Here is a 25,997-nt window from a genome sequence, read left to right on the forward strand (position 1 = left end):
TTTGTGTTGGGAAGATTCTACATCTCTTCTTTTAGCTATTTTGAAATGTACAATAAATTATTGATAACTGGCCAGGCACTGTGGCTGACATCTGTAATCCCATACTTTGAGAGGCCAAGGTGGACAGATTACGAGGTCAGGAGATCAGGAGATTGAGACCATTCTGGCCAACATGGTGAAACCCCGTCTCTACTAAAAATAAATAAATAAATAAATAAATAAATAAATAAATAAATAAATAAATAGCTGGGTGTGATGGCGGGTGCCTGTAGTCCCACATATTCAGGAGGCTGAGGCAGGAGAATCACTTGAACCCAGGAGGCGGAGGTTGCAGTGAGCCGAGATTGTGCCACTGCACTCCAGCCTGGATAACAGAGTGACACTGTGTCTCGAAAAATATATATATATTGATATCTATTGAACTTAACAACTCATTTCTCCTCTCTAGCTGGAGTTTTGTACCCATTAACCAACTTCTCCTTATCTCTTTCTCCCACTCACTCTCCCAGCTTTCTGGTAACCATCATTCTAGTCTCTACCTTCATGAGACCGATGTTTTTAGCTGTCACATATGAGTGAGAACATGTAATATTTGTCTTTCTGTGTGTGGTTTATTTCACTTAAGATAATGTCCTCCAGGCTCATCCATGTTGCTGCAAATGACAGGATGTACTTCTTTTTTATGGGTGAATAATATTCCATTGTGTGTATATGTGCCACATTATCTTTATCAATTCATCTGTTGATGGACACTTAAGCTGATTCTATTTCTTAGCTATAGTGAATAATGCTGCAGTAAACATGGGAATACAGCCATCTCCTCAATATACATATTTCCTTTATTTTGAACATATATCCAGCAGTGGGATTGCAGGATCACATGGTAGTTCTATTTTTAGTTTTTTGTGGAACCTCCATACTGTCTTCCATAATGGCTGTACTAATTTACATTCCTACCAAAGGTGTATGAGAGTTCCCATTTCTTTGAATTCTCATTGGCGTTTGTTATTTTTTGCCTTTTTATAATACCCATCCTAACTGGGATGAGATGATATCTCATTGTGGTTTTGATTTGCATTTTTTGATGGTTAGTGATGTTGCACAGTTTTTCATATACAATATTGAGAGATTGATGTAAAAAATTAATCTTAGAAAATGTATAAAGATCTAAGTCAGAAAAACCATTGCCAAAGGTTTGATCTCAACCTCATTAAAGTTGATCCTAATATAATAGAACATCAGACTATTAAAGAGGTAGTTTCTTTAGAATTGCCAGAACATTTAATCCTTCAGTGAAAGCACTCTGCTTCTTTGACCTATTGTGTAGTGTGATGTACCTCCAGGTTAAAAAATTACCTTCAAATCGGAATTTTGTAAGGGGTACTGTTTCCCTATTTCTGCCTACGCTGGGTGCCAGAATGCTGATTCTCAACATCAGATAGGATCTGCTCAGTTCAGGTACTTTTTCTTCAACAGTTCATAACCAGATTAGTTTATGTGAAACTTGCCAAAGCAGCAAAAGATTTATGACTGTTTATCCCCTTTCTTTCTGGTTCCTCTCCTCATCACATTACATCTTCCACCAATAAAATTGATAATTTACTTGATTATGTGCTCGGTAAAGATATACAGTAATTTCTAATTCCAAAGTTTCAGTTTTTGCTCATTACGCAGTGGATCCTATTTCTATACTAACAATGCTGATCTATCTTCTCAAATATCAGGCCCCAAAGGTGGCTTTATTTTCATTGATATCTCATGCTTATTTCTTATTCTTATTTCTCATGCTTAGCTTTTCTTTATTTTGATGATTAATATTAGGTGTCAACTTGATTGGGTGGAAGGATGCCCAGATAGCTGGTAAAATATTGTTTCTGGGTGTGTCTGTGAGGGTGTTTCCACAGGAAATTAACATTTGAGTCAGGGGACTGGGAGAGGAAGATCCACCTTCAAGCGTGTGGGTACCATCCAATCAGTTACCAGCGAGACTAGAACAAAGCAGAGAAGAAGGTATGACAAGCTGGCTTGCTGAGTCTTCTGGCTTTCATCTTTCTCCTGTCCTGGATGCTTCCTGCTCTTGGACATCAGACTCTACGTTCTTCAACCTTTAGACTCCTGGACTTACACCAGTGGTTTGCCAGGGGCTCTTGGGCCTTCAGCCACACACTGAAGTCTGCACTGTCAGATTCCCTACTTTTGAGGTTTTGGGACTCAGACTGAGCCGCTACTGACTTCCTACCTCCTCAGCTTGCAGACTGCCTATTGTGGGACTTTGCCTTCTGAGCATGTGTGCCAATTCTCCTTAATACACTCCCTTTCATATATACATTTACTCTATTTGTTCTGTCCTTCTGGAGAGCCCTGACAAATACAGATTTTGGTACCAGGAGTGGTTCTAGAGAAATGGAATTTTAAGGATGGATTTCTTTAGTTGGTTTTGGAGTTTCTGGAGTTTGCTGTTTAAACTGATTAGACCCCAAAATGGTAAGGACTGTACTTCTGGTAGTATGGAGAACACTGATAGTCCTTGGTGTGGACTGTATAAACACGCTCAAAGTAAAGGCTTTGAGTGCTGAATCTTTTTCAAACTATTTCAGTTGAAGACTTTATTTTGTGTAATGGGTCAATAAAATATATTGGTTATAGTGTAATAGTATAATGGTTAAAAGCATTGGCTCTAGAGCTAGAATGCATGAATCTGAATTTCAACTTTCCCACTCTGTAACTGGATTAACCCATTTATGCCTGAGGTTGCAATTATTTTTGAATTTTTGCAATCAGACCTTGGTGATGACCTTGAGCGGTAGGATATAAATAACTCCCACATGCTTAGGGTTCCAATAACGGAACACTAGGGATAAATGGGCTAATAGCTATATAACATGGACAGGGCACTTAATCTTCCTGTGCCTCAGTTACTTCTTCTATAAAATGGGGATTATAATAGTACCTACCTCGTAGATTTGTGGTGGGGAAGGAATAAATAATTACAACATTGCATGGCACATAGTAAACTTTCAGTAGTTAATGTAACTGTTTTTGTTTTTATGGTTATGGGATGAAGTTTTCTATTTCTTGAACCCAATTGCTCTGCTTTTGTTATTATTATTAGTCTTTTATCGTTATTTTTTTCTGGCTGCTACAATATCTACATGGGTCTTTATTTTTGCAAATGCCATGATAAATGTTTTAGATCCCATTAGCCAAAAGGATCCTTTCCTACCTAGAGTCCAGACTCGAAACAGACCACTTCTCAAGTGCCTCTCCATGCCTAAATAAGGGTCCCTTTACCCACTATGGTAGTGTAGCTATTATAACTCTTCATGCCCGATATCCTGGGGATATAACTAAAACTCTAGATAGGAAGAAGGATCAGAAACTCCCCAGCCTAACTGTAGAGAAACCCATTGCAGCCTATCTGAGAAATGGGAATTTTGCTTGTGTCTCACACCCCTAGCATCACTGTCTCCTGAGCCATAAAATAACAGTAAACAAAGATCTGATTCATGTGAAACTTTAACAGCATGCATCAGTCGAGAGATGTTTAAATACCCTGGGAAAACTATTCAAACAAAAGCATATCTACTCATGCAGAAAGCCACAAAGAAACATCCTCTTCTCTTCTTTCTTGCTCTTGCTCTTCAACCTCTTGAAAGTGTTATGGACCACGGAAAGTAATACGCCTTTGCAGCTGACCTAGTCGTCTTACCACAGTAGTAGAGGTTTCTAGCCCTTGGTTCCAGGTATTGTTACCAATTTGACTAGTGCTCCCAATTCCTCAGTTACTGGTACTGAGGCTCATAGCAATGATGTCTTGACTTTGCCCAGAAACATGAACACTTCCACCTTATCTTGAGCCAAATTAAGCCTATTTAACCTGTAACCTTCCATAGTCAATAAGGTTACATAATTGATTAATTTGTCAGCAAGGCCCCATACTCCAGTATATTTATTTATTTTTGGAAATGGAGATAACCCCAGGGAAGTTCCTAAGGCCCAGCTACCGTGTTTGTCACGTGACCTTTTGCCAGCCCTACTTTTATACGCATTGTTCTCACCAAGAAAAATGGAGAATTTAAGGTTTATAACAACTCCCAGATATTGAACCAAGTTACCACTGAAATCAATACACCCGCCTACATTTTTCTTAATCTGTTTGATAAACTTGAGTCAGCTGTGATTTGTATCGACTGAAATTCCAGGACATGATTAGAGGGTAAGGAAGAGGTTGAGGAGAAGGGTCATATGTCCCTATCAATATCAGAAATATTTTTTTAAGTATTCATGAAAGACTGTGTTTTCAGATCCTTATTATAATTTTGAATACAATTGACCCTTGAACGTGTTTGAACTATGAGGTCCACTTATACATGGATTTTTCAATAAGTTTATTGAAAATTTTCTTGGAGATTTGTGACAATCTGAAAAAAACTTGCAGATGAACCATGTAGCCTAGAAATAGTGAAAAAATAAAAGGTATGTCATGAGTAAATTCAGTATAAAATATATTTAGATACTACTCTCTTTATGTGTTAATTGCCTATGATATTGATAACAGTAAGCTATTAGTAGTCAAGTTTCTGTGGAGTCAAAATTTATGCATGAATTTTTTATTTCATGGGGGTTTTGTGCCCTTAACCCCTGCATATTTCCAAAGATCAATTGTGTTTGGTAATAGGTTTGAATAAATGTTAACATATTTATGTAACTCTGAAAAATATACTTTTAAGCATTGCAAATAATTGGAAATAAAAGAAGAATTATTCAATAAATAGTCTTTCTTTGGTAAATGGGAACCAGTAAATATCAAAGGCCTTAGAAACATGTTTAACTCGACACAGGAATTCTATTCCTAGAAATCTTTTTAAAGGAAGTAATCAAACATAGTACAAGATTATATGTAGGATGATCATTATTTATATTAATGAGGTAACCAAAAGCTCCACAATCTTGAATTAAGCAAAAAAATACACACACACACACACATATTTGTGTGTGTACTTATATATGGATCTTATGATAATAAAAATACTATGTAACTATTTAAAATCATATTTATCTAGAATATTTGACAACAAAACAAAGATGCCATAATATATTTAAGTGATAAACCAAAGCAATGAACATTATGCACCATGTCATATGAGTCTTAAAGATAACGACTGCATGGATGATAATATTGCTAGTCACTTATTTTATTTTTTACTCTTGAGCACATAACATTTTCCCCACAGTTACAATGTAATAAATTTAATTCAGAAATGATTATTTTTTGCAAGGAGGCAAGAAAAAAAAATTCCTTACATTTGAATTTAGTCTAGTTCATTCTGGCTGCATATTAGAATCACCAGGGGAGCATGAAAAACAAAATACCTGAGACCTACTCTAACTTGCTGAATCAAAATGTGTTTCATTTTTAGTGTTTGTTGTTCATATTTTTAACATGTTTCTCAAGTGATTTCCAAGTGGTCAGGCCAGCATCAGTCCACAAACTGTCATATGGGTACAACTGGCCTTGAGGAAAATAGTACTAACTCCTCAGGGTCTTTTCAGAATGAAGTGAAATAATGTGAATGAGTGATCCTACAGTCATAGAGGAATAATCCATCTATGGGCCTATTTCCCAGGACACTGATATCTGAGAAGTCTTGCATCTTTTGGAAAAGACCTCTTGTAAGCAGTTTGGTAGAAGTGCTACCCTTCTTGTGGTAGCAAACCCCAGCTCCCTGACTAGAGAGGGGACCTGCAACCAAGACTGAGAAAGCCACAGGCTCCTATCTCCCCAGTGGTCCAAGGAGTGGTCCAGGCTTGGATCAATTGATCATTACTAAGAATTTTTCTGATGATGGCCAGCAAATTGTCAAGTAAGCTTGCTCCATCCCAGTTTTCCCTGACCAGAAAATGGTACTATTATTCCCCCAATATGATCAGAGTAAAATCATCTTTCCTTATGCCCTACATTCAACCCATCAGCAAGCCCTGCTGGTTTTCCTTTGCTACAAACCCCAAAACTTCCCACTTCTCCTGGCCTCCAATTTACCTCTCTAGCTTTGGGTTACTGTGACACTTACCCCAGCACTGATTAGTGGTGCCTAATTGGTCTTCCACTTTGTTCTTATCTTGCTAAAGCCATTGTCCAGAGAGCTAAATATACTTGTAAAATATAAACCAAATTATGTATGTAATTTCTTTTTTCTTTTTTCTTTTTTTTTTTTTTTTTTTTTTTGAGATGGAGTCTTGCTCTGCCACCCAGGCTGGAGTGCAGTGGCGTGATCTCGGCTCACTGCAAGCTCCGCCTCCCGGGTTCACGCCATTCTCCTGCCTCAGCCTCCCGAGTAACTGGGACTACAGGTGCCCGCCACCACGTCTGGCTAATTTTTTGTATTTTTAGTAGAGACGGGTTTTCACCGTGTTAGGCAGGATGGTCTCGATCTCCTGACCTCGTGATCCGCCGGCCTCAGCCTCCCAAAGTGCTGGGATTATAGGCATGAGCCACCATGCCCGGCCTATGTTTGTAATTTCTTAGCTTAAAATTCTCCAATGAATTCACATTACGTTTATTATAGAACAATATTTATCTTCTGTGGACTGACAAGACATACTTGGTTTACCCCTCTCCAAATTCCTCCATTTCTCCCTCATTCTCTTGCTTCTGACTGTCTTCCTGTTCCTCAGACATGGCAAGCTTTCCCTGATTTTATTTTTGCTCTTTTATCTACCAGAACTGCTCATCACCCAGACCTACAAGTGATCCCTTCACTTATTTCTTTCAGGTTTTCCTCAAGTATCACTTCCTCAGAGGTAACTTCCTTGACCTCCCTATGATATTAATTCCTGCCTCCCACCTCCCCAACCACCCCCTACCCGCACCCATCAATCTCTTTGCTTTCTTCCTTTTTGGTTCACAGAACTTGGCACTACCTGATACATGGGTTATATGTCCATTGTTTAACTCTTGTGATATGAAGGCTTCACAAGGGCTGCCACTGTGATTGTGCCCTGTATCTGTACATAGTTGAGGATCATTATTTATATGCTAAGTTAGACCCCCATTGATTGGATAAAGTCAGGCTCCAGAAGGGCAGACTAAAGCCACCAAGCAGGGAATGAGAACTGGAAGAACTTTTGTTTTCAGAATCACCCCAGCTAGCTCTACTCTTTCTCTTTTTCATCCCTTTGATAGATGAACCAAAAAAGTCCTTCTTTTCTCTTCAGTTAGTTTGAATACAATTTCTGTCACTTGAAACTGAAACATCCCTGACTAATAGCCAGTTGAAGATGCAGTTTCAGGACCTGAGGAATTTTAGAGGGAGAACTGTGAAACGCCACATCTCTGGGCACAGCACACTGGAACATTTAAGTCCACACAGCACAGACTCCTCACCTGCCAGGTAACCTCTGAAGGCATGGTGGGTCACCATGATTGTCAATATAATCAAAGAACTTTTTCCTCCCCTGTTGAGTACTTTGTTCTTTGTGTGATTGTGTATTCCCTTCATCTGCTGCCTGAACAACTCAGACTCAGCTGCTTCTTACCCTTCTTGCCCTTTTCCTTACCCTTCCAGATTTGCAAATCATTCCAGAGTTGTGAAGGGAATTCTAATCTTTTAAGATTGATTTTTCCCAGTTTCTGTCTCTCTCACACACACCGGGAGCAAATAATGCATGAACCATATTCTGTATCAATACCTTTGTTAATACAGAATACCGAAACCAATCTTAAAGCCGACTGATTATCCACTTATCTCCACTCCTGAATTTTTTTTATTCAAATGTTCATACAAAGCTGTCACTTATTCCTGAATGCCTGAATTTCAAGCAAAGTTGATGACTTCACAGAACTCCATACACATTGAACACACTGAAACCACCTGTGAAACAACACAAGGCAGTGTGAACAGGCAGGGAGCTGTGTCAGGGCCAGGGGCGGAAACCAGCTGCTAGAATTCTTTCCTGAACCCAAGGGAGCAAGCATAGGTTTTCTGGCTATCTTCTCTATAGCATTATTGTTGACATTTTGAGTTTAATATAATGTACAGGAGCTGTCCCTGTGCATTGTGTGATGTTTAGCAGCATTCCTGGCCTCTACCAGCTACCCAGTGTGGCAACCAAATATTCCTCCAGATTTTGAAAACCGTTCCCTGGAATGTATGTGCTCAGAGGATTGAGCCCAATTAAGAATCACATGTATTCAAAAAAAGAACTTGTGTGATAACTCAAAAAATCAATTCTGTCCACTGGGTATAGTACTATCTCCTCAAAATAGTAAGAGGTCCTGGCTAGGTGAGGGTACTGCCTCTGCTTTACAGTTGAACCAGGTTTAACAGGTCATGGCCTTTATGACCCAATAAGTGTTTATTAGAAGTAAAATTTGTAGATGAGTATGAGCTGTTTATAAATTTGAAATTTTAAGGGATCTTATTTTCTTCATAGCTGCTTCATTTAAGGTGAAACTCTATTTGTAGTGCCTTTTGTGATAGAACTCGGGCTCTCTTCTCAAACCTACTATTCCATCACTGTGTCCTATACCCAGCCATATCAGTCTTTTGGTATTCTATGGAAACAATTTGCTTTTTTATGTCTCCATGTCCTTCATACATACTGTTCCCTCTGCCTAAAATATCCTTCCCAACCTTCCTTTTTATTATTTATTTATTTATTTTTTGGAGACAGAGTCACCCAGGCTGGAATGCAGTGGTGCAATCTGGCTCACTGCAACCTCCACCTCCCAGGTTCAAGCAATCCTCTTGCCTCAGCCTCCCAAGTAGCTGGGATTACAGGCATGCACCACCATGCCCGACTAATTTTTGTATTTTTAATAGAGACATGATTTCACCATGTTGACCATGCTGGTCTCAAACTCCTGACTTCAGGTAATCTGCCTCCCTTGGCCTCCCAATATGCCCAGTCTTCCATATTTTCTTTGACATGTTACTTCTTATGACATCGAAAACCCCTTAATTCCTGTTCCTTCCTGGCATTCCCTATTCCAGGCCTGTAGGTTTGTCTCCTCTCTGATTTACCTATTCCAATGCCTATACTTATAAATATCAGTTGAGTTTCTTACCCATCTCCAAATGATGTACTTGAGAGCCTTATCATTTTATTTAGGCAGATCTAAATTTTGTGTGTACAGGAGTTTATGCAATCTGGGATGCCCTCTTTATAAAAAAAGAATACAATATGATTAATATAAAAATAAGTATATTTATTTAGAACTAGGAAATAAGTCACAACAAATGCCTGGAAATTTAAAGACTCAAACTCCCTTTGTTGAAGACCTCTTTTGTCAATTTACCAGAAATACTTACATAGAAATGTCTCCTAATAGGAACCTGGCTTTTTCTACCATCTAGAATGCTCTGCAACTGTCAGTATTTCACAGCAACCTGTGCAGCTGAGGGTCCCCAGAGCCTAAGGTTCATTAACTTTATGGCAAATCTGCCTTTAAAAAACATACCTCTGTATCTCCAAGGCCCAGTACAATGGTTATATGGTAGAAGGTATTTCATAAATGTTAGTGATGACAATATTAAATTTTATTTAAAGATCAAGAAATTCCTTCACTCTTTTGTTCCAGAAGAAGACATTGCCAGAAACCACCCTTCTCAATATGACTTAGACAAGACTCATAGATGGCCCCCTTGTTCACGTAAGGCAAGGCCAGACACAGACCCTCCAAATTCCCATTCTTTGCCTCAAATGACTAATGGAACTGCTTGTCCCAACTGATCAGTTGGAACAAAATGACTGTTAACCAAACTTCCTCCAGATCCCTGACCTCTGGCTCACCTGCAGGTGAGCCAGCATTCAGCTTCTCCCAAGAATAGAATAGACTGGCCTCACGGAAGACATTCTCCAACCTACCAGCCTATCAGTCAACCTTTGATTTCATTTCCCCACACTGCTTCTTTCTAGCTTTGTTTACTCCTCCCTTCAGAAGCTTGTAGATCTCATGGTCACCTCCTTCTCCCCAGTGCAACAGTATCTTTCCCCAGCCTTCTAGGATGTCTCTTGCCACAGACTTTCAAATAAAATCTCTCCTTACTAAGTCTGAACTTGCTTTTTATGTGACAGTGAAATTACTGAAGAAAATAAGTGATGAATGACTGAGTGTGAACTCTTGTCAAGCAGCAAGTGTTCTTTGTAACTCTTTCCTGTGCTGCTGCAGTGATAATGCTATTGCTTTCCTTCTGAGCCTATGTGGTCTCTGTCTTTTGACCTCTGTTCCTTCCACTGGTTGCAATACACTCCTCTGTCAATCATTACTATAAGCTTAATCTGTCAATATTGTCAAACAGTTCTGACCTCTACCTTCATTTTGGCGTAAATCCCACCTTTGTTATGATTCAGTCTAGATCCTAATCCATTCAGACTTTTTCCTGGCTTAGTTCCAAGGAAACCTGACTCTGTTTCTAAATCAAAATAGAGTATGTGAGTTAGCTTTGAAGAGGCCTGATAGATACCCATTGCAAAAAGTTAGTGAAAGGCCATTCCGGATGCAAGCAATTGCATGTAAAGTCCTGGAGGTAGGAATTTGAAATTTATGCCTCAGGACAATAAAATTAGCCAAGTTTTATTATGGTAGAATAATGACAGAAGGTTGGAGAGAAGCATTTTATTAATGGGTACTGATTGGGATTGGAGATTATGAGCATTGGTTTTTTATGTGTGAAATTTCAGATATTGGCAAAATACATAAATAGTATCTTATAATGAATGAAAAAGTACTGAAACTAGAATTTGGGAGACATTTGGATTTTATTATTCAAACTCTGAAAAATGCTGTGATGATGATGATGATGATGATGATGATGATTATCAGATGGAGTCTTGCTCTGTCGCCAGGCTGGAGTGCAGTGGCACAATCTCAGCTCACTGCAATCGACGCCTGCCGGGTTCAAGCGATTCCCCTGCCTCAGTCTACCGAGTAGCTGGGATTACAGGCACATGCCACCACGCCCAGCTAATGTTTTGTGTTTTAGTAGAGATGGGGTTTCACTTTGTTGGCCAAGATGGTCTCAATCTCCTGACCTCGTGATCTGCTTGCCTCGGCCTCCCAAAGTGCTGGGATTACAGGCGTGAGCCACCGCTCCCGGCCAATGCTGTGATTCTTAAAATGAAATCTTGGAGCACAGTACATTTTTGCAGTACAAATATGTTTTCTAAATTTTGGGTAAAGACTAATGCTTTCTCACCTTTATAAAATACATTAATTGAATTCTCTGTTGATTTCATAACTTCATGTTAATTATAGAATGCAGATTGGCATATTTAAAATTTTAAGTGTTCTGTACATCTAGCTACATAAAGGACAGTTTTAAACTTATTCTTTCATTGGAGGAAGGTATTATGTTGAAGAAAACTGAGCAGATAATGAAAATTCTGTATTGGCACCCTGCATAGGCACAAGGTATTAATATATAAAAATGTGATTAAGATAACATTACATTATAAAGTAATTTTTACAGTCTTTTTTAATAGATTAACAAATACAAACTTCATCAGACATTAAAATCCATTATTTCAGATAAGGAATAATGATTTATAAGAGCCAAGTGGTAGATTTAACACAACCTCACATTTTAATAAAAATGTTACAAAGTTTTAGTTATTAAAAATTTAAAAAGGTTAACATTTTAGATATAAAAAGAGCAAGACACAAATTGATTTAATGGGAGATAAAGGGTAAAGCATGCAATGCTTAGACTTTAAAAATCCAATTATTCCAATTGCTCTGCATACATTAGGCAGTCATATTTTAGTGCTATCCCATGCCTCACTTGTCTTGCTGCCTCTTATCAAACCTCCTGTTTGCATTTTAATTGACTTGGGGAAAAGCAAAGGGGAAAAGAAAAGGAAGTTGTAAAATTAAAGAAAGGGCTGTGCATGTTTGAAAGCACGTATGTGACACCCCTCTGACTATGTTATGCCAGTGCTTTAAATATCATTCTGCTCCAAAAGTAAGATCCCTATCAGTCTGGCTAGTTTTAAATTGTCACTTCCAAATTTAAATACATTATTTTATGAAAGTTTATCCCACCACTCTTAAGAGCACTTAATAAACACAAAAATCATAGTAGAGATACTTGAAACCGCCACTAGGCTATACACACTTCCCACATGCTAAAAGAATAGGCCACAATTTTGTTTATGTTGTTATGTTTCACAACTATTTAATGTCTGCAAACTTCCGTATTCTCATCTGAAGATGAGGATGGTGAGAGCAGCTTTATAAAGGCTACTAGAATGAAGGAAATGGTAATGCCTGGGCATGAAGTGCCATGTAGCTTCCCTGGGAGTGGCTTATGGTGTTTTGTTAGACGTTCTGAAGTGCTTTTGTAGCTGCTTCTGGGGCAGTGGTTCTCAAACTTCTGTCTCCAACCCTTTTTATACTCTTAAAAATGTTACTGAGGACCCCAAAGACCTTTGCTTATTTGGATTATATCTTTTGACACTGACTATATTTTAGGTTAATGCATATTATTTTTTCAATATGTATAATAAACTCACTACATCCCAGCATAAACAAATGTTTTATGGAAATCTACATTTTCCAAAACAACAAATAAAGAGAGAATAATAGCATTGTTTTACATTTTTCAAAATGCTTTAATGTGTTGCATGAGAGACTTCGATTCTTACATCAGCTTCTGTTGTCAGTCTTTTATGATGTGTTGTTTTGGTTGAAGCATAGAAAAAAACTCGGATTTCACATAGATCTGGGGTTGGAAAAGGGAAGACCTCAGGGTCCCCTTAAACAGTCTAGGGGACCCCTAGAACTCCTGAAGTCACCCTTGAGAATTGCTCTTCTGGAAAATAGAAGCAATGGGGAGAAGAGTAGAGGGTATGTTTCCAGCATTGGTTTGTGCCAAATCTGGGAAAACTTGACAGAAAAATACTAGGGACCCTGAGACTTATTTTGTGCCTCCAATCTGCCTTTAATCTGATTGCCTGTCTGTTGCCCTGCGGTAACCCATTCCCACTTTGCTCCTGCCAGGAAGATCAGAATTCTGGTCTGTACACATTTGGCAGAAGAACCTGGGAAGAGAGGGTAAGAGATACTTGTATAATAACACATTCATATTATGCAGGTTTTACTATACTGCATGAGGAAAGGGGGGAATGTGGTTTGGTTTATTATTGAATATTATAGATCCTTGAAATATACAGATATGATATTCGCAGTTTCACAAGTGACAGTGAACATGCATGTCAGGTAGTCATGTCACTTTGTTGAGGCATAAGTTTGGAACTGGTGGCAAAGCTAGCGGGTAAATGTGAGCGAGTCACTGACAAGTGGGCTTAGCTGCCTCCCAGCACCTCCATCCCAGTGTAATTTACCAATGGCCATTCTTGTTGTGTGAACCACTCCTATAATAATTAAAATTATTATTGAAAGTCTTGGGATTTGAAGGAGTTTTGTTGTTTTGTAAAAAATGGCCTTGGGAAATTGAAAATCCAACTACTACTCTTGGAAATAGAAACAGAATATGAAGCTATAGGGCTCATTTAAAAAATAACTCTACATTTTTTTTGTTTTAATATTTATGAAATTCTTAAAGACCCAAATATTTAAATTTAAGCTTTATTGCCTTCTATGAAGGTAATTAGATGTAATTGTGGTATCCACAAATTTGGGCATTGGGAAATGTCAGGAATCTCCTGTTAAATCTGAATTTACATTTAATATTAGATTAATCAGTGTTGTTAATTCTCAGTTTTGTATAGTTTTGAAATCTTTGGTTAAATCTATTTTTAGGAGAAACTGAAAAGTATTGATTATAATGGGTAGTATTTATAGAAGCTTTGTAAAGTAAAAGAGAAACAACTTATCAAATAGAATTATTTACTTATGTAAAATTTTATGTACTATCTGTATTTTAAGATCATCTATGAAGGACTGAATTTAAAAGGCTTGAAATAATTGCCTCACATATATAAAGTGCTAAGTGTTTGCTATTTTTGTATTTTCTTACAAATGCCAATTTTTTAAAAAAATCCAAGAAGAAGAAACAAAACAAGATAATTTATTGAGTGCCTTCTCTGTACCAGTTACTTTTTTAGGCATTTGGGGTAGACTGCCCAGAACAGAACTAGATACTATGTATTATACATCACAATATTTTATTCCATAAAATTCTCCCAAATTCTTAGAAAATTTCCCTTCTAGTTTCTCTGTGTCTATCTATGTGTGTCTTTACTGTAACTTATTCAAGTTTGCTCTCACTGAAATATATTATTGCAATTCCCAGATGTTTATTTCCATCTGAAATACTAAACCAACTATTTCTTAATTACTGTTAACTGATGATGGAAGTATAGACAGTATAAACCTTATTAATAAACTTACCACACATGAAAAAAGATAATTTAGCAAAACCTGTTGGCAGGTTCATCCTTTAGAGATACATTATATTTTGGTTATATTTTGTTTATTGATACTCCTTCATATCTAATAATTTTACACATATAGGTGAAAACACATCAACATATTAACTTTAATAGAATATAAGATATAGAATATGATGTTTAAAAATAGAAGACTGTAAATAAGATTTTTATACCTAAGTTTAGCTTAAATATGTAACTATTTAAATACCTTATAAGAATGTTAACGCATTTTTCGAAAGTCTTGAATCTTTGATCCAGATCTTCTTATATCTAATCTGCTTATAAATTTTACCTAGAAAATCAGCCTTAGAGGATTTTAAATGACTTAGCTTACCTACAGCCATCTAAAAACTTGCTTTGGACTTCTGATACTGGATATATGTTGTTTCAGTTAATTGAAGATTATCAAGGCACTGTCTAGTTAAGACATGGAAATGCTTAATGTTTGGCTAATTTTAGTTGCATTGAGTTTGTTAATTTTTAATCAGTAAGATTTGTTATGTAACCTGAGAGTTAAGTCACTGCTACTCTCCCATCCAAAGCCTTCTCAGACTCCCCATTCACACCTCTCACATCCAATCATAATTAAACACTCTTTCTGTATACTCATAACACTTTGGACATATCACTATTATGGAATTTGTCATAGCTGAATATGCTAAAACTGGATGGCAAATTTCAGGGAACCGAAGGCTTCTGTTAGGTTTCTCCCTCTAATGCTTCATGTAGTGCCAGGAAATAATAAACCCCCAACAAGTATTTAAAGGGATCAATAGATTCATCTTGAAGTGTTTATTTTTTTACTTAAAACATAATAAAATTAACATGGTTAAAATAAAAGCTGTCATATGGTATGTGCTGGATGTATTTTATTTTCTATCCTTTATCTTCTTTATCTTTTGGGGGAGCATTCTCACTACATTCTTTTTCCATATGGTTAAAAGAGAGTGATTCAAACTCCCTACCTTAGGGGTGAGAATGTGATTCAGGACTTTTGGAGTTTCTTTTTCACCCATGTCCCCAGTTATGAGAGCCAATGTGTTCTTTTATTTTGCTTTTGATAATTCTAATGGAGTATCACACATATTTAATAACTTCCTGGCTAAAATAATATCTGTACTTTAGAATTCTCCCCTCAGAAATATTTATCAGATTCAGGTTCTTTAGAAGTTTCTTAACTACAGCTTGATACGCATAGGGAATTCTATTTTATTGCCTCTCCTACTACAAAAGTTTTTAACTCTCACAAGTAGTTTTATTTATTTTTCTTTTCACAGTATTTCAAGTATTTTGAGCAGAGCCAATTACTTTTAAACATAGTTTTATTTTTCTGAATGATGTTTTCTTTGTAACTTGTCTTATTTCGTTCTTGAGCATCTAATATCTGAGGCTTTGTTCTCCTCCATTCTTTTCTCATGCTTGCCATTTGTCTCGATTTTCTTCAATGATTTTTTTCAACCTATTTCTCTTACTCAAGATAAAGAAAGACATAGACACATCTATTTTATATTTCCACAATATTTATCATAAATAAACATACTATTGTGAATAGTGCCGCAATAAACATACGTGTGCATGTGTCTTTATAGCAGCATGATTTATAATCCTTTGGGTATATACCCAGTAATGGGATGGCTGGGTCATATGGTACATCTAGTTCTAGATCTTTGAGGAATCGCCATACTGTTTTCCATAATGGTTGAACTAGTTTACAATCCCACCAAGAGTGTAAAAGTGTTCCTATTTCTCCACATCCTCTCCAGCACCTGTTGTTTCCTGACTTTTTAATGATTGCCATTCTAACTGGTGTGAGATGGTATCTCATTGTGGTTTTGATTTGCATTTCTCTGATGGCCAGTGATGATGAGCATTTTTTCATGTGTCTGTTGGCTGTATGAATGTCTTCTTTTGAGAAATGTCTGTTCATATCCTTTGCCCGCTTTTTGATGGGGTTGTTTGTTTTTTTCTTGTAAATTTGTTTGTGTTCTTTGTAGGTTCTGGATATTAGCCCTTTGTCAGATGAGTAGATTGCAAAAATTTTCTCCCATTCTGTAGGTTGCCTGTTCACTCAGACTTGGAATCAACCCAAATTTCCATCAGTGACAGACTGGATTAAGAAAATGTGGCACATATACACCATGGAATACTATGCAGCCATAAAAAAGGATGAGTTTGTGTCCTTTGTAGGGACATGGATGCAGCTGGAAACCATCATTCTTAGCAAAGTATCACAAGAACAGAAAACCAAACACCGCATGTTCTCACTCATAGGTGGGAACTGAACAATGAGATCACTTGGACTCGGGAAGGGGAACATCACACACCGGGGCCTATCATGGGGAGGGGGGAGGGGGGAGGGATTGCATTGGGAGTTATACCTGATGTAAATGACGAGTTGATGGGTGCTGACGAGTTGATGGGTGCAGCACACCAACATGGCACAAGTATACATATGTAACAAACCTGCACGTTATGCACATGTACCCTAGAACTTAAAGTATAATTATAATAATTTAAAAAAATTTACTATAAAATGACAAAAATAAATAAATAAATAAATAAACATACACAGCAGTTAAAGTAAGATGTCCCACTGAATGTCATAGATATTAGTAATGGCTTATCTTTCTCTTTTAACTCTACTAAAAGAAAGAAACTGCTAAGAGTAAATATTTGTTTTTTTGAATGCATCTCTTTAGCTTTTGACCCCCACTTTCTCTCTCATAAAAGAAAAAAAGTGACATTTTTACTTTCCAGAGCCTACACACAGACAAAAATTGCTTTAAAACTCTATGCATCAGAGGAATGCTAAAGAAATAAAAATATTTCATGTTATTTTTAGTGTTTTCACTTTAGCATTTCAATTACATGCTTATTAGTATACATTCTTCTTATGTTTGGGGTTGGTTTTGATGAGTGTAGTAGCGTAATATTTTTTATAATGTTTTATTACAAAATCAGCCAATACTGTTTAAGGATTATATTAAAATTGGTAAACTGCCAATTGAAAAAAAATACATTAAAAATAGACAATATCTGAATAATTATTTTAAATAAAAATATGTGTTTGTGCCTAGTAACATCCATTCTCACAGAAAAGTGGTATTGAATGTCTCATGGTACTTCCATCTCACAGCTAAGACATTAAAATCTGTTGAGAAATTAGTTTCCTTGCTATTCTTTTTTTTTTTTTTTTTTTTTTTTTTTTTGAAACAGTTTCGCTCTTCTCACTCAGGCTGGGGTGCAGTGGTGCAATCTTTGCTCACTGCAACCCCCGCCTCCTGGCTTCAAGCAATTCTCCTGCCTCAGCCTCCTGAGTAGCTGGAATCACAGGCACCTGCCACTATCCCTGGCTAATTTGTGTATTTTTAGTAGAGATGAGGTTTTACCACATTGGCCAGCCTGGTCTTGAACTCCTGACCTCAGGTGATCCACCTGCCTTGGCCTCCCAAAGTGCTGAGATTACAGGCATGAGCCACCACTCCCTCCTTGCTATTCTTGAGCACAATGTAGTAAAATGACCTATTTGGAGCCAGAAATGAACCAGCCATCTACACAAACTCTTGTTAATCTTTTCAGCCAAATTATAACCTTAAATTTTAATCTCAGAAGAAAATTTTTATCACTCATTCTGTGAAATGCAGGATCAAATAAATGGTTTTTGCTTTAATTTTTTTTTACACTTCATGACATAGTTGCTTACCATGTAGAATACTTATTGCTAGCGGTGTAATTATCATAAACAGTGTCTGAAACATCCATTTTTAGTCAATTTCTGTGACTAATCAAACTAAAACATATATTTTCAAGAGATCCACTCTAGGGTTGCCTGCCCATGGATTTTCTATCCCACTGCACTTTAAAATTGACTGGGAGCTTCTATAAAATGCTCTCTGGACATGCCTCATACCAAATAAATACTAATGTTTGAAGGTGTGGCCTTGGGTTATATTTTTTAAAACTCTACAGTTAATTTTAAGGTGAGCCAAGGTGAAATACCATTTATTTGAACAAAATGAATATTCAGAAACATGTTACTCAATTTTTAGTCACTTGTTGAGAACTAATTTCTTGACAAAAAAAGACATTCACTTTGTGGTTAATGTCAAAAATTTTGCCTTTCATTTCTTAATATGAAATATATTACAGAAATCCCTGATAATCACAAACACCTGCAATTTATAAGATTTTCATTATTATGAACTATTTTGTATTATTATTTGGATCTTCCTGGGGAGACTTTATCTCACTCGGAGGTAATCTATGTGAAGTCTTAATTCAAAAAATGAAAGTTCTTGAGAAAGGGTTGAAGCATATAGGTCATTAGCAAAAAGCTGATGTTGAAATATTCACTGAAGTATCCATTATAATAATGAATACTAAATTACTATAAGATTTATTTTCCTAGAATAGTAATTTTCCCATGTGAGTACTCTGCAATATTTTATTGTAGTAGGTTCACTTCGAGAGTTGTTTCTGAATATGTATAGCATATGAACTAAATCAAATTGGTAAAAGTAAACATAGAAGTGAGGGTTTAATCAAAAAAAAAAAAAAAAAAAAAAACAACCCTGAAGTTATATCCAACCTTTTGTTTCAGAACAATAAAATGCAATCTACTGAAATAAAATCTTTTATTAATTTAAGAGGTAGGTATTTAGTAGCAAATTTTAAAGCAATAAAATAGTTTTGGTAATAGTATTTAAAAGTAACCTAAATTTAAGTATTTCTTCTCATCAAAAGATACTTCTATTATATTAAAATATCAATTTTCAATTATAATTCTTAAAATATTTATTAAATGAAAAGTTTAATGATATACTGTACCAGAAATATAAATATAAGTAAGAGATTATTGCTGCCTTTAATAAATAGGTATTCATGTATGGATGACACAGACATATGCATAAAAATTGCAATGTAGTGACTGCTATACTAATAAAGTGTGGTGATCAGAAAAGGGTATATTTCAATTATGAGGCATTGACCACGGCTGACTAAAGGAAGAGATGTTGAAATGGGTTTTAAAGAATCAGGAGAAGTTCTCCAGAGGGAGCAGAATGGGTAAAGTGAATCAATAAACTTAGAGCATTCTGCAGAAAGGTAAGCTGTTCGATAGGGACAGAAATGAGAATGTAAGTGCACAGACCAGCTGTTAGTGGGCTGTAGTCTCCTTGGCCCCAGATCATAAAGGGCCTTGAACGTTAAGCCAAGGCTTCTGCTGTTCTTCCCAGGGGCAATGGAAAACCATTCAAACAATGTAATTTTGAGTTTCTTAAGATTCCTGATTCCTTGGCCACTTTCCTTAGCCTGACACCAGCTTGCCTTCCCACAGCCATACATGAATTTTCTTTCATATTGATCATTTTGCTAACTAATTAAAATGTTTCACAAACAATGACTTGATTTCTTAAAAATCAGAACAAAAACAGTGAATGTACCATAAATATATGTACACATAATATATATTAATTATTTCTCTTAAAGATGAGTCATTATGATTGAGGTTTATAATTTCTTCAGTATGTGCAAATACTATAATTTTATTGTATAAAATACAATCACATATGAAATACAAATTTAGTTTACAATAAGTACTTTGAAAAAGCTTTGCAACCAATAAATAATATCTACTTCATCTGAAAAACTTGAGAATTAAATCAGAGGAAGGAGTTGCAAACTAAGGGATTTCTGGGGAAAGGCTGTACAGATAATTACCCTGAGAACACAGCTGTGTTTGCTTTGTTGTTGGATAAAAAAATGGTATTAACCTTAAGGTTTATTTTATAATCCTGGGAAATTTTAAGTTTTCAAAATGTTTTACTTGTTGAAAGTAAGCAAATTAATACTACAAACAAACATTCATTCATTCAACAAATATTTATGAAGCACCAATATAAGTGAGGCAGCTTTCTAGGAACAGAGCGTGCAGCCAAGAAACAGAGTAGAACTGTCCCTGACCTCATAGGGCTTATCTTCTAGTGAGGGTTGTCAATATGTGGGCAGGAGTAGAGTCAAATAATAGGGAAATTAACTGGTGCACAATATAACAGATAATGGGTGCCGTTGAAACAAGAAGAGATTGGATTGCTAACAGAGGGAGGAATTTGTTTATTTTTATTCAATAGTTGGAGAAGGGTTCACTAATAAGGTAACGTTTAAGTCATGCATATAGAAGAGAGCAGCAACAACAAACCTCAAGTTTAAAGAATGTTCCCTGCTGTTCAAGGGGAAGCAAGAAGTCCCATGTAGCTGCAAGACAATAAGTTAGTGATAGGATGACCAACAGGAGACGTGGACAAAATGTGGAGATGTGTGGAGCAAGGGAGATGGAGCCAAATATTGTAGTGCCTTGCTGACCATTTGGGGACTGTTTTTCTTTTAATGAGTGAGGTAGGAATTCATTGGACAGTCTTACATTTTAGAAGAATTAATCTGGCTTTTCCTAAATCTAGACTGTGGAGAATGAAGGTATAAAGAGTATATTGTGATAATCCAGGGGAAAGCTAATGGATGCTTGGATCACAGTGGGAAGGCAGGGACACATGGTTCTATTCTAAGTGTATTTGTTTTGAAGATATAAGAAACATGAATATCAATATGTAAAATATTAAATTACTATCTACTTAATATGAAAATTATCTCCATATATGTGACAGGCTTTTATTATTACCAAAAACACAATAAACACAAAGGATTTTTCAACCCTAAGACAGTTAAGAAAATATTTCATGTATTTTTCATTGACATCAGACATCAAAAATGAGAGAGGAAAAACTATCTTCATAATTGTTGGGTGACCAATCTGTGTGTTGGCCCATAAATACATTTACTTTATTTATAATATAGTATCTGATCTGAAAAATAACTGTTAGAATACATGTGGATGTTTGTTTCCTTCCAATCATTAAAACTGACTGTGTTATTGAAATCAAATTTATAAACTGCCTGCCTATGTAGATACCTAGAAGCAATTACAAATGTGTTGAAAACATCATTACTTACATTCTGGCCCTATACAGTCTAGAAGTGGTATCTTTTCTTCCTGGCTAGGTAGTCATTCTGAATCAAGGAGTCTGACTACTTCTGGTAGAAAGCCAACAGTGGGACCTCAACCATTACTTAAATGTAGGCTGGAGACAGACTCTGAAAAGGATTTCATTTGCAATTTACTGCATAACATATTACTTCAAACTTATTAGCGTAAAACATGAAACACTTATGATTTCTCATAAGTCTCAATGGATCTTAGCTTTGCTTCTTCACTTGTCTGAAGTTTGCTAGCAGGTTGGTAGGGGCTAGCTCATCTAGAATAGTCTTAGCTGGTATGACTCAGCTCTGCCCCTTGAATTCTTCTCATAGTGAAGGTGGAAGTACAGGGGACAAAGTGAAAAATGCACATACTTTTTCAAGCCTCTGCTTGTGTCAAGTCTGATAATGTCCTGCTGGCCAAATCAAGTCACCTGGCCAAGCATGCATCCATGGTGTGGGGGTAAAAGGTCTCTCATTATTTAATAAAAAAAAAAAAAACCTTCAAAATCACAAAAACTTTAAAGAGCAAACAGAACAAACAGCCTCAATCACAAACACAAAAATCATTACAACCACCATTTCTGTGACAAGTGTCAATTTTGGAAGACAAGCAACTTTGGTTAAGGCCTTATTCCAAATTCTGACCCTTTGTTGTTCACCAAAATGCAGTTGCAGTGCCTAGAACAGAAAAGTGATTCAAAGGCTGTTTAAAACACTTTCAAATGCTCCCCCCAAACCTTACCCTGGTAAGCACACTAATAGGATCACACAAGATCACATTTTGGACACTTAAGTGAAAAATAAGAGATACAAGACATGAAATTCAAGAACTATTCAGTTCAGTCTTTGGAAAAAGACAAGGCAATTTCTGGTTGGAACTGATCCCCTGACTCTTAAATTGTACTTGATTTCTTCAAATTTCAATAATCAGATCTTTGAAAATTTCACCCCTTGCACTTTGGTATCTTACACTTTTTGTCTTTTATTGACATCAGACAACAGCTAAATTGGCTACTGCCAAGTAGGAATCAAAATAATTCAAAGATGATTAAAATATTAAGGACATCACAAAGGCATGACAGTGTACCAGCCTAGCGCACTAGTCCAAAAAATGTAAACAAGTCTAGTGTAGTGTTTTCCAGAAGGTCTTTTAATATAAGCAATTAATCTTTAAAATGTTATAATAAAATTAATATAAACTTCATGCCTAGAATCTATTAAACTCATTCTTCCTCCTGATAATTATTCCAATTAATTTGTGGTCAAATAGTAGTGATTATGGAAATTTTAGAGATTCCACATCTTCTTATTCTGACTATAAACCAGTCTGAGTAATTTGCTGCATCAATAATGTCAAAATTAATAAGCTAAAGTCAAAACAGTATTAGAAGCAGTTCTAATATTTACTACAAATATACCTAAAATATGCTTTAGACAACATAGGATTAAGTAAATAAAAGCCAACAACATTAAGAATTGATTTCATTATTACAAAAAACTACATATAACATCTCCTGTCATCCTCGACTCAATGCTTTTGCCAGTTAGGACCCCGATATGTACTTACCCATATCCCGAAGACCCGTATTCTGTATCATGATGCCACTTTCTCTTCTTCCCTTGATTAACTTTAATCATTGCTGTAACTGCTGTAGCTGCTTCTATAGCATTTCTCTCTTTCCTGCCATAGATGGAAGCCATTTTGAAAATTCTAACTTCCAATTGAGTAGCCAGGAATTTGTGCTATTAATAAATTTTTTTCTTGTGAAAGCTGTGTGTGTGTGTGTATAAATGTTGTATACCTAAAACTTTAGTTTTCCTGTCCTACTATTTTCTTCCTCTTAGACAAATCTCAGGGTGTTATTATTGTACCTAGAGTAGGAGCTAAGAATAACCGCTAGTTTAGATATGAAAGTCTGAAAAATTCCTGAATCTAAGCAGTTAACCTTCTTGCTATGTTCCTTTTGATGAGATTCTGTACTGTGACTATTTGTAAATATAAAAGCAGCTCCTTGAGACAGATGGTTATTTACAGTGTTTTCTCTATTATACAGGATAAATTATTAACAAGAAAATAATTGAATATTGAATATGCCCTGGCAAAGAAATAATCTTTCACCAAGTCTGTCACACAGTATGCTGCAAGCATGCATTCCAATTAGTAGAGTGGGCCAAGTAGATTAATGTATCAAATTGTTTAAATTCATGATTCAATCCTACTTTCCTTAAGAACTTAGTACAATTGCAAATCAATTATTATTCAAGTTTGTTAACTTTCTGCGAATTTCAACTATATTTTATGACTTGTGGATTTAAATCATAATTCAATACGCATACAATTGAAAAAGTTCTCTCAAAAGCTTGTTTTCATTTATTTTCATTTTGATAGCATTATATCACAGCTGATCAAGTAATTTATCATGTTAACATATTGAAATGCATTCATAGGAAATTTTTTACCTCATTTTTGTAAGTAATTTTTTAAATTACCAAGGATTGGAATAGAAAAGAACATAGTTAGGAGAGGGAATAGCCAAATTATTTTAATATCTTTGGATCATACTATTAATAGGAGAAAAAGCAAAACTGTTTAACCATTATAAAATAACAGTAGCCTATATCAATGGTTCTCAAAGTGTGCAATACCTGGAAATTCGTGAGAAATGCAAACTCTATCACCCCAGAATGTCTGAATCAGAAACTCTGCAAGCAGGGCCCAGCCATCAGTATTTTGACCTCAAAGTGATTCTGATGAAAAGGTAAAGTTGCATAACTACTCTCCTATTGAGCTTTTATCTCTTCAAGCACTGTCGCAGTCATATTATCATTTAATCTACATTTAAAAGACAAAGTATTATCACAATATTTAACAAATGAGAAAAATGAAACTCAGAAAGATTATGATTAGCTTCTTCAAAGTTCCTCAGCTACATGGATGGCAGAACCAATATCTGATTTGACTTTCACTAACATTTGTCTCCATTAACAAACTCACAATTTCAGCCTAAATGGATAGAAACACTAAAGGAAAAGGAAAGTCTAAGTCAGCTGCAAATAATTATGTTACATAGTTTCTGCTATGGAGCCAACTTTCATTCTTTCAACAAGTATTACACCAGTGACTGTGGTAGGTACAGGAGATAAAACCAGAAGCAAAACAGAGTTCTTTCTCTTATGGATCTTGCCATCTACCATGAGAAACAGAAAAAAAAAAAAAAAAGGTTAACTTCACTATAGAAGAAAATATATAAAGGATGTAAAGGTCACTATGATGGGCACATAGGAAAAATGCTTCTTCTGGCTCTAAGTTTAAAGGAAGAGGGGGCGGGTGGTTCCTGGATCATGTGACAACTAATCTTTCACTAGAGTAGGGGAGAAAATACCTTAATCCATAAAAATAGCTAAAGATGTGAGAGAGAAGAATGGTCATACATCTTTATTATCCTGCCATTTGTTATCTAAAGAAGAGTTCAAATATTTTTCATTTTCATTATTATGAAGGGCTATTGTCCATATATTTTATATATATGTATGTGTATATATATATGTATGTGTGTATATATATGTGTGTGTGTATATATATATTTGAAATAAAAAATGTTTTGAATTGAGTTTTCTTGTTAGAATGCAATAATTTAAATATTTTAGAGCATAAAAATTAAGCTAATATTCATTCAGTTTATAAAAAATTCTATAATTTGGAAGATTAAAAACAAAAACAATAGTTCATAGCTTATTTTATATTTGTGAGAATCAGATACAAAAAAAAGGTGACTTGATGCCACTAGAAAATATTTACAGTCAATGCAAACATGGGAGACAGCTTTGAATATGTTGTAGAATACATGTTAATAAAAATGTATAATATACACAAACTTCTGGTCTGGTGCAGTTTGTATAGCATTATGAAATTAATGAAAATATATTATTTTAATAACAACGTCAGCAAAGTGCAGCACAGTAATGTTAAACTATTCTGTGTTTGCAGATTCAACCTCATATTCAGCTTTCTCTTACACTCCAGCATTATATATGATGAATGTGAAAAAAACAAACACCTAGTATATTACAGCAGATGGAGAAAAAATAGCTATATCAGAATGATTTCCCTAAATTTTCAGTATGTGAAGCAATGAAAATAAAAATTTAATATTCAGCCTTTTCATTTTAATTATTTCATACCAGTGAACCCATAGTGATCAGGGTATTTTATGTATTAAATTATATTGTTTGGCATTATTGTTACCTGATTCTGGATAATATTTCTATCAGCTAACTAATTTCTATATTAACTAAAATGTGTAGCTAATAGGCCAACAAACATGACAAGGGAAAAGAGCACTTTCTAACCCTTTGTGAGTTAACAGAAATACTCATTTCTGGAAAAACCAAAGAATACATTGACTTCACTATTAATCAAGTAATGTCAACGTTACCTGCAGTTCTGACTGTGCACAAATTCTTTTTGCAACAAGGTGAGACATAAATAAATATCCCATCAGTGATATTAAATATTTATTACATTAAACTTTTAAGTATTGAAAACAACTTTTAATCTCAGGAAGAAATAT

At 35.6% G+C, this 25,997-nt stretch overlaps 1 protein-coding gene across 7 annotated transcripts in view; it reads left to right on the forward strand.

The window, feature by feature from the left end:
* The window catches only part of SPAG16 (sperm associated antigen 16), a 1,155,561-nt gene that overhangs the window by 935,508 nt on the left and 194,056 nt on the right, over positions 1-25,997 (forward strand). Inside the window, exon 16 of one of the 7 annotated variants that reach the window (XM_017946898.3) lies at positions 13,001-13,128. The exons of the other annotated variants lie outside the window; for them this stretch is intronic. Coding sequence (XP_017802387.1) covers positions 13,001-13,113 — 113 coding nt within the window. The 3' untranslated portion in view covers positions 13,114-13,128. Of the gene's footprint in view, positions 1-13,000; positions 13,129-25,997 lie in introns of those variants that run through there. 7 annotated transcript variants of the gene reach the window in all.

Source organism: Papio anubis, chromosome 10 (assembly GCF_008728515.1).
Source record: "Papio anubis isolate 15944 chromosome 10, Panubis1.0, whole genome shotgun sequence".
Taxonomy (NCBI): domain Eukaryota; kingdom Metazoa; phylum Chordata; class Mammalia; order Primates; family Cercopithecidae; genus Papio; species Papio anubis.